This window comes from Phocoena phocoena, chromosome 3, assembly GCF_963924675.1.
Source record: "Phocoena phocoena chromosome 3, mPhoPho1.1, whole genome shotgun sequence".
NCBI classification, from domain to species: Eukaryota; Metazoa; Chordata; class Mammalia; order Artiodactyla; family Phocoenidae; genus Phocoena; species Phocoena phocoena.
Genome location: NC_089221.1, coordinates 89,299,350 through 89,312,487, shown reverse-complemented (window position 1 = coordinate 89,312,487; position 13,138 = coordinate 89,299,350). Strand labels below are relative to the sequence as shown.

At 38.3% G+C, this 13,138-nt stretch overlaps 1 protein-coding gene across 2 annotated transcripts in view; it reads right to left on the bottom strand.

The window, feature by feature from the left end:
• The window catches only part of FER (FER tyrosine kinase), a 477,172-nt gene that overhangs the window by 382,540 nt on the left and 81,494 nt on the right, over positions 1 to 13,138 (bottom strand). For both annotated transcript variants that reach the window (XM_065874932.1, XM_065874931.1), the window contains one exon: positions 9,939 to 10,112. In XM_065874932.1, coding sequence (XP_065731004.1) covers positions 9,939 to 10,112 — 174 coding nt within the window. The remainder of the gene's footprint in view (positions 1 to 9,938; positions 10,113 to 13,138) is intronic.

Sequence of the window (13,138 nt, the reverse complement as noted above, 5' to 3'; positions counted from 1 at the left end):
TGTATGGGACTCTCTGTGCTTCCTGGAGTTGATTGACTATTTGCTTTCCCATATTAGGGAAGTTTTCAACTATAATCTCTTCAAATATTTTTTCAGTCCCTTTCTTTTTCTCTCCTTCCTCTGGGACCCCTATAGTTCCAACGTTGGTGTGTTTAATGTTGTCCCAGAGGTCTCTGAGACTGTCCTCAATTCTTTTCTTTTTTTTTTTTTGCATTACACGGGCCTCTCACTGTTGTGGCCTCTCCCGTTGCGGAGCACAGGCTCCGGATGCCCAGGCTCAGAGGCCATGGCTCACAGGCCCATCCGTTCCCATTCTTTTTTCTTTATTCTGCTCTGTAGTAATTTCCACTATTTTATCTTCCAGGTCACTTATCCGTTCTTCTGCCTCAGTTATTCAGCTATTGATCCCTTCTCGAGAATTTTTTGTTTCATTTATTCTGTTATTCATCACTGTTTGTTTGCTCTTTAATTTTTCTAGGTCCTTGTTAAACGTTTCTTGTATTTTCTCCATTCTATTTCCAAGATTTTGGAGCATCCTTACTATCATTGTTCTGAATTCTTTTTCAGGTACACTGCCTATTTCCTCTTCAATAGGCAGGTTTTTACCTTGCTCCTTTATCTGCTGTGTGTTTCTCTGTCTTGTCATTTTGCTTAACTTACTGTTTGGGGTCTCCTTTTCACAGGTGTAGGTTTGTAGTTCCTGTTGTTTTTGGTGTCTGCCCCCAGTGGTTAAGGTTGGTTCCGTAGGTTGTGTACACTTTTTGGTGGAGGGGACTAGTGCCTGTGTTCTGGTGGATGAGGCTGGACCTTGTCTTTCTGGTGGGCAGGTCCATGTCTGGTGGTGTGTTTTGGGGTGTCTGTGGACTTATTATGATTTTAGGCAGCCTCTCTGCTAATGGGTGGCATTGTGTTCCTGTCTTGCTAGTTGTTTGGCATAGGGTGTCCAGCACTGTAGTTTGCTGGTTGTTGAGTGGAGCTGGGTCTTGGCGTTGACATGGAGATCTCTGGGAGATTTTTGCCATTTGATATTATGTGGAGCTGGGAGGTCTCTTGTGGACCAACGTCATGAACTTGGCTCCCCCACCTCAGAGGCACAGACCTGACGCCTGGCTGGAGCACCAAGAATCTGTCATAATCCACACGGCTCAGAATAAAAGGGAGAAAAAAAAAGAAAGAAAAAAAGAAGATAAAATAAAGTTATTAAAATAAAAATTAATTATTAAAAAAAAGAAGAGAGCAACCAAACCAAAAAACAACTCCACCAATGATAACAAGCGCTAAAACCTATACTTAAAAAAAAAAGCACAGACTGAACCCTAGGTCAAATGGTAAAAGCAAAGCTGTACAGACAAAATCACACAGAAAACTATACACATATACACCCACAAAAAAAGAAAAAGGGAAATATATATATATATCATTGCTCCCAAAGTCGACCTCCTCAATTTTGGGATGATTTGTTGTCTATTCAGGTATTCCACAGATGCAGGGTACATCAAGTTGATTGTGGAGATTTAATCCACAGCTCCTGAGCCTGCTCGAGAGATTTCCCTTTGTCTTCTTTGTTGGCACAGCTCCTGGTGTTCAGCTTTGCATTTGGCCCCACCTCTGTGTATAGGTCGCCTGAGGGCATCTGTTCTTCGCTAAGACAGGACAGGGTTAAAGGAGCAGCTGCGTCAGGGGCTCTGGCTGGGGGGGCGGGTATGGAATACAGGGCGAGTCTGTGGCAGCAGAGGCCACCATGAAGTTGCACCAGCCTGAGGCATGCCGTGTGTTCTCCCGGGGAAGTTGTCCCTGGATCATGGAACCCTGGCAGTGGCAGGCTGCACAAGCTCCCAGAAGGGGAGGTGTGGATAGTGACCTGTGCTTGCACATAGGTATCTCAGTGGCTGCAGTAGCAGCCTTAACGTCTCATGCCTGTCTCTGGGGTCCGCGCTGATAGCCGCAGTTCGCGCCCATCTCTGGAGCACCTTTAAGTGACACTCTTAATCCCCCCTCCTCACACACCAGGAAACAAAGAGGCAAGGAAAAGTCTTTTGCCTCTTCGGCAGCTCCAGACTTTTTCCCAGACTCCCTCCCGGCTAGCTGTGGTGCACTAGCCCCCTTCAGGCTGTGTTCACACAGCCTACCCCAGTCCTCTCCCTGGGATCTGACCTCGGAAGCCAGAGCCTCAGCTCCCCGCCCCCACCCATCCCGGCTGGTGAACAGACAAGCCTCTTGGGCAGGTGAGTGCTGGTCGGCACTGATCCTCTCTGCAGGAATCTCTCCGCTTTGCCCTCTGCACCCCTGTTGCTGCGGTCTCCTCTATGGCTCCGAAGCTTCCCCCCTCTGCCATCCGCAGTCTCCGCCCACGAGACTAGGGGCTTTCTAGTGTGTGGAAACCTTTCCTCCTTCACAGCTCCCTCCCACTGGTGCAGGTCCCGTCCCTATTGTTTTGTCTCTGCTTTTTCTTTTTTTTTGTCCCTACCCAGGTACGTGGAGAGTTTCTTGCCTTTTGGGAGGTCTGAGGCCTTCTGCCAGCGTTCAGTAGGTGCTCTGTATGAGTTCTTCCACATGTAGATGTATTTCTGATGTACTTGTGGGGAGGAAGGTGATCTCCACATCTTACTCTTATGCCATCTTGAAGCTCTCCCCGATTACAGTGTCTTTATGATAAGTCTTGAAGTCAGGTAGTGTCAGTTCTCCAATGTCGTTCTTGTCCTTCAATATTCTGTTGGCTATTCTGGGTCTTTTGTTTCTCCATATAAATTTAAGAATCAATTTGGCATTTGCCGAGATTTTGATTGGGACTGTGTTGAATCTATAGTTCAAATTAGGAATAATCTGTATCTTGACAACACTGAGGTTTCTCATCCACAAACATGGGATATCTCTACAATTATTTCTTCTTTGATTTCTCTCATCAGAGTTCTGTTATTATCCTCCTATAGATCTTGTACATATTTTGATAGTTGCTAACCTAAGTATTTCATTTTTTGAGGTTCTAATGTAAATGGTATTGTGTTTTTAATTTCATATTCCACCTGTTCCTTGTTAATATATAGGGAAGTGATTGACTTCTGTATGCTAACACTGTATCCTGCAAACTTGCTATAACTGTTTATTAGTTCCAAGAATTTTTGGTTGATTCTCTTGGATCAACAACCATGTCATCTGTAAACAGAGACAGCTTTATTTCTTCATTCCCAATCTGTACATATTTCATTTCTTTTTCTTACCTTGTTTCATTAGCTAAGATTGCCAGTATTATGTTGATAAGCATTGGTAAAGGCAGATATCCTTCTCTTGCTCCTGATCTTAGTGGGAAAGTTATGAGTTTCTCACAACTAAGGATGATGTTAGCTATAAGTTTTTTGTAGATATCTTTTATCAGGTTGAGGAAGTTCCCCTTTATTCCTCGTTTACTGAGAACCAACCCAACTTGTGTTGGATTTTGTCAAATGCTTTTTCTGCATCTATTCATATGCTCATGTAATTTTTCTTTTCTAATTTCCTGATATAATGGATTCCATTATTTGATTTTCAAATATTGAACCAGCCTTTCACACCTGAAAAAAATTCCACTTGGTAAAAGTGTATAAATTCTTTTTCTACATTGTTGGATTTTATTTCTTCATAGTTTTATTAAGGATTTTTGCATCTATGTTCATGATAGATATTGGTCTGTTGTTTCCTTTTCTTCTAATATCTTTGTGTGCTTTTGGTGTTAGGTAATGCTGGCCTCATAGAATGGAGTGAGGAAGCTCCTCTCTGTTTCTTTTTCTGAAATAGTTTGTAGAGAATTGGTATAACTTCTTCCTTAAATGTTTAATAGAATTCACCAATGAAGCCATCTGAGTCTGGAGCCATCTAAGCCTGGTGCTTTCTGTTTTGGAAGGTTATTTATTGATTCAATTACTTTAATAGATATGTGCCTACTGATTGTCTATTTCTTCTTATGTGAGTTTTAGCAGACTGCGTCCTTCAAGGCTTTGGACTATTTCTCCCAGGTTATCAAACTTATGGACATAGAGGGGTTTTTTTGTTTTTTGTTTTTTAACGTTTTTATTGGAATATAATTGCTTTACAATGGTGTGTTAGTTTCTGCTTTTTAATGAAGTGAATCAATTATACATATACATATACCCCCATATCTCTTCCGTCTTGCGTCTCCCTCCCTCCCTCCCTCCCTATTCCACCCTTCTAGCTGGTCACAAAGCACTGAGCTGATCTCCCTGTGCTATGTGACTGCTTCCCACTAGCTATCTATTTTACATTTGGTAGTGTATATATATTCATATATACACTACCACTCTCTCACTTTGTAACAATTTACCCTTCCCCCTCCCCATATCTTCAGGTCCATTTTCTAGTAGGTCTGCATCTTTATTCCCATCTTGCCCCTAGGTTCTTCATGACCTCTTTTTTTTTTTTTTTTTTTTAGATTCCATATATATGTGTTAGCATATGGTATTTGTTTTTCTCTTTCTGACTTATTTCACTCTGTATGACACACTCTAGGCCCATCCACCTCCCTACAAATAACTCAATTTCATTCCTTTTTATGGCTGAGTAATATTCCATTGTATATATGTGCCACATCTTCTTTATCCATTTATCTGTCGATGGACACTTAGGTTGCTTCCATGTCCTGGCTATTGTAAATAGAGCTGCAATGAACATTGTGGTAAATGATTTTTTTTTTTTTTTTTTTTTTGCGGTACGCGGGCCTCTCACTGCTGTGGCCTCTCCCATTGCGGAGCACAGGCTCCAGATGCGCAGGCTCAGCGGCCATGGCTCCTGGGCCCAGAAACTCCGCGGCATGTGGGATCCTCCTGGACCGGGGCACGAACCCGTGTCCCCTGCATTGGCAGGCAGACTCTCAACCACTGTGCCACCAGGGAAGCCCTAAATGACTCTTTTTGAATTAGGACATAGAGTTTTTAAAAAGTAGTCCTTCATTATCCTTTTAATATCCATGGGATATGTACCTTTCACTTCTGATATTAGTAATTTGTACCCACACTGGGTTTTTGTTAGCCTGGCTAGAGGCTTACTGATTTTATTCTTCTCAAAGAACCAGATTTTGGTTTTGTTGACTTTATTAGTTTCATGTTTTCATTTTCATTGAGTTCTGCTCTAATTTTCATTAATTCTTTTCTTCTGTGTACTTTGGATTCAATTTGCTCTTCTTTTTCTACTGTCCTAAGGTGGAAGCTCAGATGACAGGTTTTAGATCTTTCTTCTTTTCCAACAAATGCATTCAATGCTATAAATTTCCTTCTAAGCACTGCTTTTGTTGTATCCCACAAATTTTGATAAGTTTTGTTTTCAGGTTCGTTTCGTTCAAAATATCTTTAAATTTTTCTTGAGATTTCTTCCTTGATCCACGTGTTATTTAGAAGTGTGCTGTTTAATCTTCAAGTATTTGGGGATTTTCCAGCTATCTTTCTGTTACTGATTTCTAGTTTAATTCCACTGTGGTCTCAGAGAAGACACTGTATCAACTCCATTTTTTAAAATTTGTTAAGGTATGATTTATGACCTAGAATGTGGTCTATCTTGTTGAATCATCCAATGTGAGCTTGAGAAGAATGTGTATTCTCCTGCTGTTGGATGAAGTAGTCTATAGATGTTCCTTACATCTAGTTGATTGATGATATTATTAAGTTCAACTCCGTTCTTACTGATTTTCTGCCTGCTGCATCTGTCCATTTCTGATGGGGGGTGGGGAGGGTGCTGAATTCTCCAACTATAATAGAGGTTCATCCATTTCTCCTTACAATTCTAACACTTTTTGTACTTCTATCAGTATTTTGATGCTATGTTGTTAGGCACATACATGTTAAGGATTACAGTGTCTTCCTGGAGAAGTGACCCCTTCAACATTATGTAATTCCCCTCTTTATCCCTGATAAATTTCTTTACTTTGAAGTCTGTCCTGTCTGCAATTAATATAGCTACTCCCACTTTCTTTTGATTAGGGTTAGTGTGGTATATCTTTCTCTATCCATTTACTATTAATCTATATGTGTCTTTATATATAAAGTGGTTTTCTTGTAGACAACATACAGTTGTGTCTTGTTTTTTTATCCAGTCTGATAATATCTGTCTTTTAATTGGTTCATTAAGACCACTGACCTTCAAAGTAATTATTGATATACTTGGATTAGTATCTACCATATTTGTTACTGTTTCCTATTTGTTACCCTTATTAGTTGTTCCAATTTTTGTCTTCCACTATTTTTCTGTCTTTGTTGTTTTAACTGAGTACTTTATGTGATTCTATTCTCTATCATTTCTTAGCATACTAGGTATACTTTTTTCTGCTTTTTTTAGTGGCTGCCCTAGAGTTTGCAACATACATTTATAACTAATCCACTCCTACTTTCAAATAACACTATACCACTTCATGCATAGTGTAAATACCTTACAATAACAAAATAATCCTAATTCCTCGTTCCCATCCCAAGTATTATGGCTGTCTTTCATTTCACTTATATATAAGCATACATAAAAATATGTACACACACACACAGGATATATACATGAGTGTACATAATCAAATACATTGTTGCTATTATCGTTTTCAATAAACCATTATCCATTAAATCAATTAAGAATGAGAAAAATAAAAGTTTTCATTTTATCTTCACTCATTCTTTCCCCAATGCTCTTTGTCTATGTAGATCCAAGTTTCTGACCTATATCATACTTTCCTTCTCAGTCTATTGGCAACAAATTCCATCAATTTTTGTTTGTCTGACAAAGACTTTATTTCTCCTTCACTTTTGAGGGATATTTTCACTGGGTTCAGAATTCTAGGTTTATGAGGGGTTTTTTCATCATTCATTCTGCTTGGTGTTCTCTGAGCTTCCTGGATCTGTCATTTGGTGTCTGACATTAATTTCGGGAAATTCTCAGTCATTATTGTTTCAAAAATTTCTTCTATTCCTCAGTCCCTTTCTTCTCCTTCTGGTATTCCCATTATATGTATGTTACACCTTTTGTAGTGGTCCCAAAATTCTTGAATATGCTGTTTACTTTTTTTTTCAGTCTTTGTTCTCTTTGCTTTTCACTTTTAGAGATTTCTATTGATATAAACTCAAGTTCAGAGATTCTTTCTTCAGTTGTGTTCAGTCTCCTAATAAGCCCATCAAAGTCATTCTTCATTTCTGTCATAATGTTACTGAACTCTAGAATCTCTTCTTGGTCCTTGCTTAGGATTTCTATCTTTCTGCTTACATTGCCCGTCTGTTCTTGTATGCTGTCTACTTTACTCATTAGAGCTCTTAGCACATTATTAATAGTTGCTTTAAATTCCCAGTCTGATAATTCCAAGATCCCTGCCATGTCTGGTTCTGATGCTTGCTCTGTCTCTTCCAATTGTGTTTCCTGCCTCTTGGTATGCCTTGTCTCTTTCTTCTTGATTGCCAGGTATAATGTACTGGGTAAAAGGAACTAAGGTAAACAGGACTGTACTAATGTGGTGCTAAGTTGGCAAGGAAGGAGAAGCATTTTATAGCCCTCTGATTAGGTCTTGGTCGTTCACTGAGCTTGTACCTCTGGACCATGAACTTCACATGTACTTCTCAGTCTCCACCCCACCTTACATGGGACAGGATGGCTAGAGTGAGCTGGAGTTGGGTACTTCCCTTCCCCCAGGTCAGTTAGGTTCTGGCTAAACAGTTTGTCCTGACGACTGACCTTGTTAAAAACAGAATGCTTTAGCATATGTCAAAATTATTCCTTTTCCTCTGCCACTACAAAGATCATGAGATTTTTTTTTTGTTTCCTATATTCTCTGTGAGAACCTCATAGGGATTTGGGAGGTAAAATTCACAAGTGTGAAGGCCCCTCAATGAGTGAGTCTTCCTGGAGTTTGTAATCCTCAGAAATGTCCACACTGAACTTCCAGAATTTGTCAGTTACATTTCAGGTTTTTCTACAACCAACAATGGTTCCCAAGACCGCTGCTGTTCTGATAAGTTGTGATTCTCTGTATTTGCTTGTCAGTCTCTCCAATTGGTGGGGGGGTGGGGGGGCAGTCATCTGCTCTGTGACCTACTTTCTCTAACGGATCTAAAAAGAGTTGTGGATTTTTCAGTTTGTTCAGCTTTTTACTTGTTGTTAGGATGGAGGGACAACTTCCAAACTTCTTACATGCTGGTCTGGAAACTAGAAGTCTTAACTTTTGAACTTGCTAAACAACCAATTCACTATTCAGCAAACTGGCAATTTTTTAGGGGGTGGGAGGGCTATGTTGGGTCTTCATTGCTGCATGCAGGCTTTCTCTAGTTGTGTCCAGAGGGGACTACTCTTTGTTGCAGTGCACTGGCTTCCCATTGTGGTGGCTTCTCTAGTTGCAGAGCACGGGCTCTAGGCACACAGGCTTCAGTAGCAGTACGCAGGCTCGGTAGTTGTGGCTCACGGGCTCTAGAGCACAGGCTTAGTAGTTGTGGCACATGGGCTTAGCTGCTCCGTGGCATGTGGGATCTTCCCGGACCAGGGATCGAACCTGTGCCCCTGCATTGGTAGGCAGCTTCTAAACCACTGCACCACCAGGGAAGTCCCAAACAGGCAAATTAATAGCAAAAAGCAAGAATTGATCCTACCTTACACCTCATGGCAACCAAATAGTTGATACAGGAAAAATTTTTATTGAAAAACTCCAGCTAACAATTGCATCAGAAATGACAGAAGTAAACTATTGCCATTTTACAACCTCCACTGAGCTAATGGATCTAAGCGGTGAATATGAAGTGTTGCTAAAACTATTAGGTGAAAGGCTGAAAAGAAACTTTTTTAATAGATTGAGCAGGCTGGCAACACTGGAACCTATTAGTCAAGTTTAACATCAGAAGAAGATAAACAAGCAGACATTATATACCTCTTGATATGAAACAACAGGAAGTCTATACCAGCACCTATGATGTATTCTTGCCCAAAATAAACAGCCAAAATCTTATCAAGCCTCTAGATCTAACTTCCAGTTTGCAAGAAAATTGGAGGATGAAGGAATATGTGAAACTGCATCACAAGCTGCTAACAGCAAAATCCAAAATGAAGGAATTAAATGCTACAGAATAAACTACCCAGTTTCTCCCACAAATAAATGGCATTTTAAAAGTGGGGTGGTGAGGGGAACCTAGAGATTAAGAGATTATTCAAATGCAACATATGAGCCAGGTTTGGATCATGATTCAAATGAAACAACTGTAAAAAAAACACTTAACAATCATTTGAGCATAGTCAGGATAATTAATAATATTAAGGAATTATTGTTATTTTACGTGGTTAATGATAACATAGTTTTTTTAAAAAGAGTACTTATTTTAGCAATATATACTAAAATATTTATGGATAAAATAATAACTGGAATTTTCTTTAAAATTTTCCAGTGTAGAAGAAAAGTAGGTGAGAGTATAGATGAAAAAAAAGAAAGAAAATATTGACTATGTGGATGGATAGGTCAATGGGAGTTCATTTAACTATTCTCTCTTCTGTACATTTGCAAATTTTCATAACAAAACTCATTGTAAAAAGTTATCCAGAAGAGACAGACTCTGTGAAAAAAATTTAGAAATATTCCAACTAATTTATTTTGCCTATTTCTTATTATATGCAAAGAATTAAATGATGCAAATTAATTTTCTAAAAGCCTAAAAGAGCTATTTCAGTGAGTAAAAAATAAAAATTCTAAGTGATAAGAAAGCATTGTATCATCGTTTAATTGGCAGCATTTTTTTCTTTCATGAGAGTATATAAAGTAACAGTATATCTTATAATCAATAATGTTATATATTCAGTAAAAATAAGATACCACTTATTAGAGACACTGAAATCTATTTCTTGCCAGGAAATGGTGACTAAACAATTTTTAAAGTCAAACAAGATAAAGTATTTCAGTGAATTTAAAAATCAAATTAAAGTAAGAATTCCAGAACGGAAAGACAAACCTTGATCATCTCTGCCTCTATCTGCTGATGAACACCTATATAACTCTTCTTCACCTGCTGCTTGTCTTTGATCATCATGGTGAGCCTGTGCAAGGGCCCAGAATTTAGGTCCTCTGCATGTGTCTTCATTATCCTACTAAGTTGTTCCGTCTGCTGAATCATAAGTAGCCAAGACTTTTTAAAAAATAAGAAATAAAATTAGCACTTGTATTAGAGGTTTCCACTTAGCTGTCTTCAGGAACTTTAAATATTTAGTTTTACACAAATTATTACATTAATATAAAAATGGCAGGTTTCTGGCAACCTATGCAAGGAGCTATATGAGTAGTTCATATTTAATATCTTTAAATTCAAGAACAAATGCTTCAAAATTCAGTAATCAGAGACTGCAGAATTCTAGGACAGGATTAAGGGACTCTGAGAAGCCACACTTGCAGTCTTCATTTTACCACTTCTTGTTTGTTTTTCAACACACTGATATATTGCTTCTGCCCAAACCATTCTATTGCCTTAGTAAGGTTAACACTTCCTAATGATCAAATGCAACAGAAATTTACCCATCTTTATTCTTAACCTGTTTCTCTGAGGCATCTGATCCTACTGACTCACTTCTTCCTGAAACCCTCTTTTTTGGTTTCTATGGCTTCTCATCTTCCAACATGCTGGCTTGCCTTCCTCCCTTCCTAAAAATTCCTTCTCAAACTTTATACCTGCTCTTCTTTTGCTGTCTATGTCTTAAATACTTGTATTCTCTACATTTCTATCTTATCTCTTTTCTTAATAAATACCATTAGTTCTCAGTGGTTTTTCTAGCCCAACACATTGTCTCAATAGCAGACACATATAATGGTGGGTTTGGGACAAGTGGGCATATGGACACTGCTGGAAGAACAAGTCATCTGTTTTTAGACTTTCTACCTTATTAATACTGAAAAAAAATAAAAGGAATACTCTTCACTACAGGTCTTCAAAATTCTATTCAGAAACAGGTGTTGGAGACTTTCCATGGTCAGAGAGGATCCATGGTAAAGATACAAAAAATAGACAAGGCATAGTGTCAGATATTTCACAAGGGTAATTTTCTACACTATTACCTTTGATCTGTGAATGAACAGAATTTCTGCTTCTGTTAGTAGTCCAAAATAATCCTAAATCAAAATTTAATAGGTATCTAAATCAAAAGTATAGCCTAAAGGAAGCAAATTCTTAGTCAGTCAGAACTCACCAGGGTCTAACTTAGTAATCTTGCTTTTTGATACACTGCAATATGTTTTTTAAAAAAAGTAATCTTTGAGGACATTTCTTTAGGGGAAATGGTCATTTTTAGTTGTGAGATGCTATTATGAACATGTAATAAGATAGATGGCCTATGAACTCATCATATTTACTTTCAAATTCAAAAACCTCAGTACTAAGATGCTCGATACCACAAAGCCATTTAAAACTAATGTAGCTCCTCCATTAAAATATTAAATTTAACAAAGATGAAAACAAGAAAAACTATACAAATGTGGATTAAAAACATAATTTAAATTGCCCTAATAATTCTTGTAGCTTTGCCTTTTTCATTTGATATTTTCACTCTAAAAAATACCATGTTAGAAAAACACTCTATAGCATGTGCAGAATATTAAGGCTCCCAAAAATAAAGTGAGAGGAATCTGTTTCTTTCTCAAAAAACAAATATTCTCTATCTTCAAAAAGCAAACACTCTCTAAGGGCTTTGTAGCAATAAATTTTTGTGATTCTATGTAGGAGTCCTTGCAGCCTAGGGAGAAGACTTCTTAGAAGCTAACATTAAAGATCACACAACTAGGTCAGATTGCCCTTCACCTCCCAGGAGGGCACATCTCATCCTGTCTAATAGCCCTGTTAACTGCAGTCACTGTGCAAAGTCAAAACCTCCCAAGGTATATATTATCACCCCAACTGTCAACCCCATATTGCCCTCAACATCTCCTATTCTGACCCAGGACACTATCTATAGAATCCTGTACTCTCAAGAACTCTTGCTCTATGATTAGAAACTCCTTATACTTCTTATCAGAACTTTCCATTTGTCTTCTATCTGTAACAAAAACCTGGCTTGATCCTACTAAAAACAACCTAATACTGCTAATAAATATGCCCTCTCTTCCTAGAAGTCTCTGTTCTTCTGAAGCTCAAGTCACCCTTGCACATGAACAATCCATCAGAAACTCCTTCTGATTCTCCCTCCAAAGTCTACCACAAATCTACCCACTTCTCTTCATATTCACTGCCACCCCTTTTGGAAGATATGATTATCTCTGGCTTAGACTGTTGCAGCACCTCCTAATTGGTGTCCTCTCTTCTACTCATGCTCCTTTCCAAACCATTCTCCTTAAAGTAGCAAAAGAAATTGTCATCTCCTGCATAAAATCCTACACTGGCTTTCCTTTTCATTTAAAGAAAAATCCAAACTTCCTTCTAAGACCTATAGTGTCTCAGATTATGTGTCCTCTGTCTATCCTTTCAACTTCTGTTTTGCCATTATCTACCCAGCTAAATAACTTCTAGTAGCACTGGTCTTCCTTTAATTTCCTAAACATTCTCTCTTCCTGGGAGCTCATCCTCTCTTTCACATAGCAAGATCCACCTCTTCCTTTAGGAATCAGCTAAATCTCATGTAGGTCTAATGCTTGCTATTCTTTATCTTAGCACTTAAAACAACTACTTATTTGTATGTATACTATTTTTTTTAATGTCTCCCCAACTACAATGGAAGCTCCATGAGGGTAGTACTGTGTCTCTGTGTTCACTATTTTAGGTATTCACTGTGATGCCTAAAATAACAGCTACTAAATATTCTTTGAAAGAAGGAAGGGAGAGAGGGAGGGAAAGAGGAACAAATGTAGAATAAAACCATTAAGTGAAAATATGCCATTAAAAGATGTTTTTAATTGTTTCAAACTGGAATTAGATAGTGTAGAACAATGCCAATTATGATGAGGAAGGAAAATTAACAAGTCTATCTTCAACTGATAAAACAACAGAGGGATTAGAGCAGCACACAATGCAATAAGAAGCACTGGCCTAAAAGGAATGAGTGAGTGTGCAAGAAAATGTTTGGGTGGTGTATAACTCGAATTAGACGCATGGCTGGAATATTTCTTAAAAAGAGAGATGAGTAAAATGTTAACAGATGCTTAATAAAGAAACAAACAAACAGAAAAGATGCA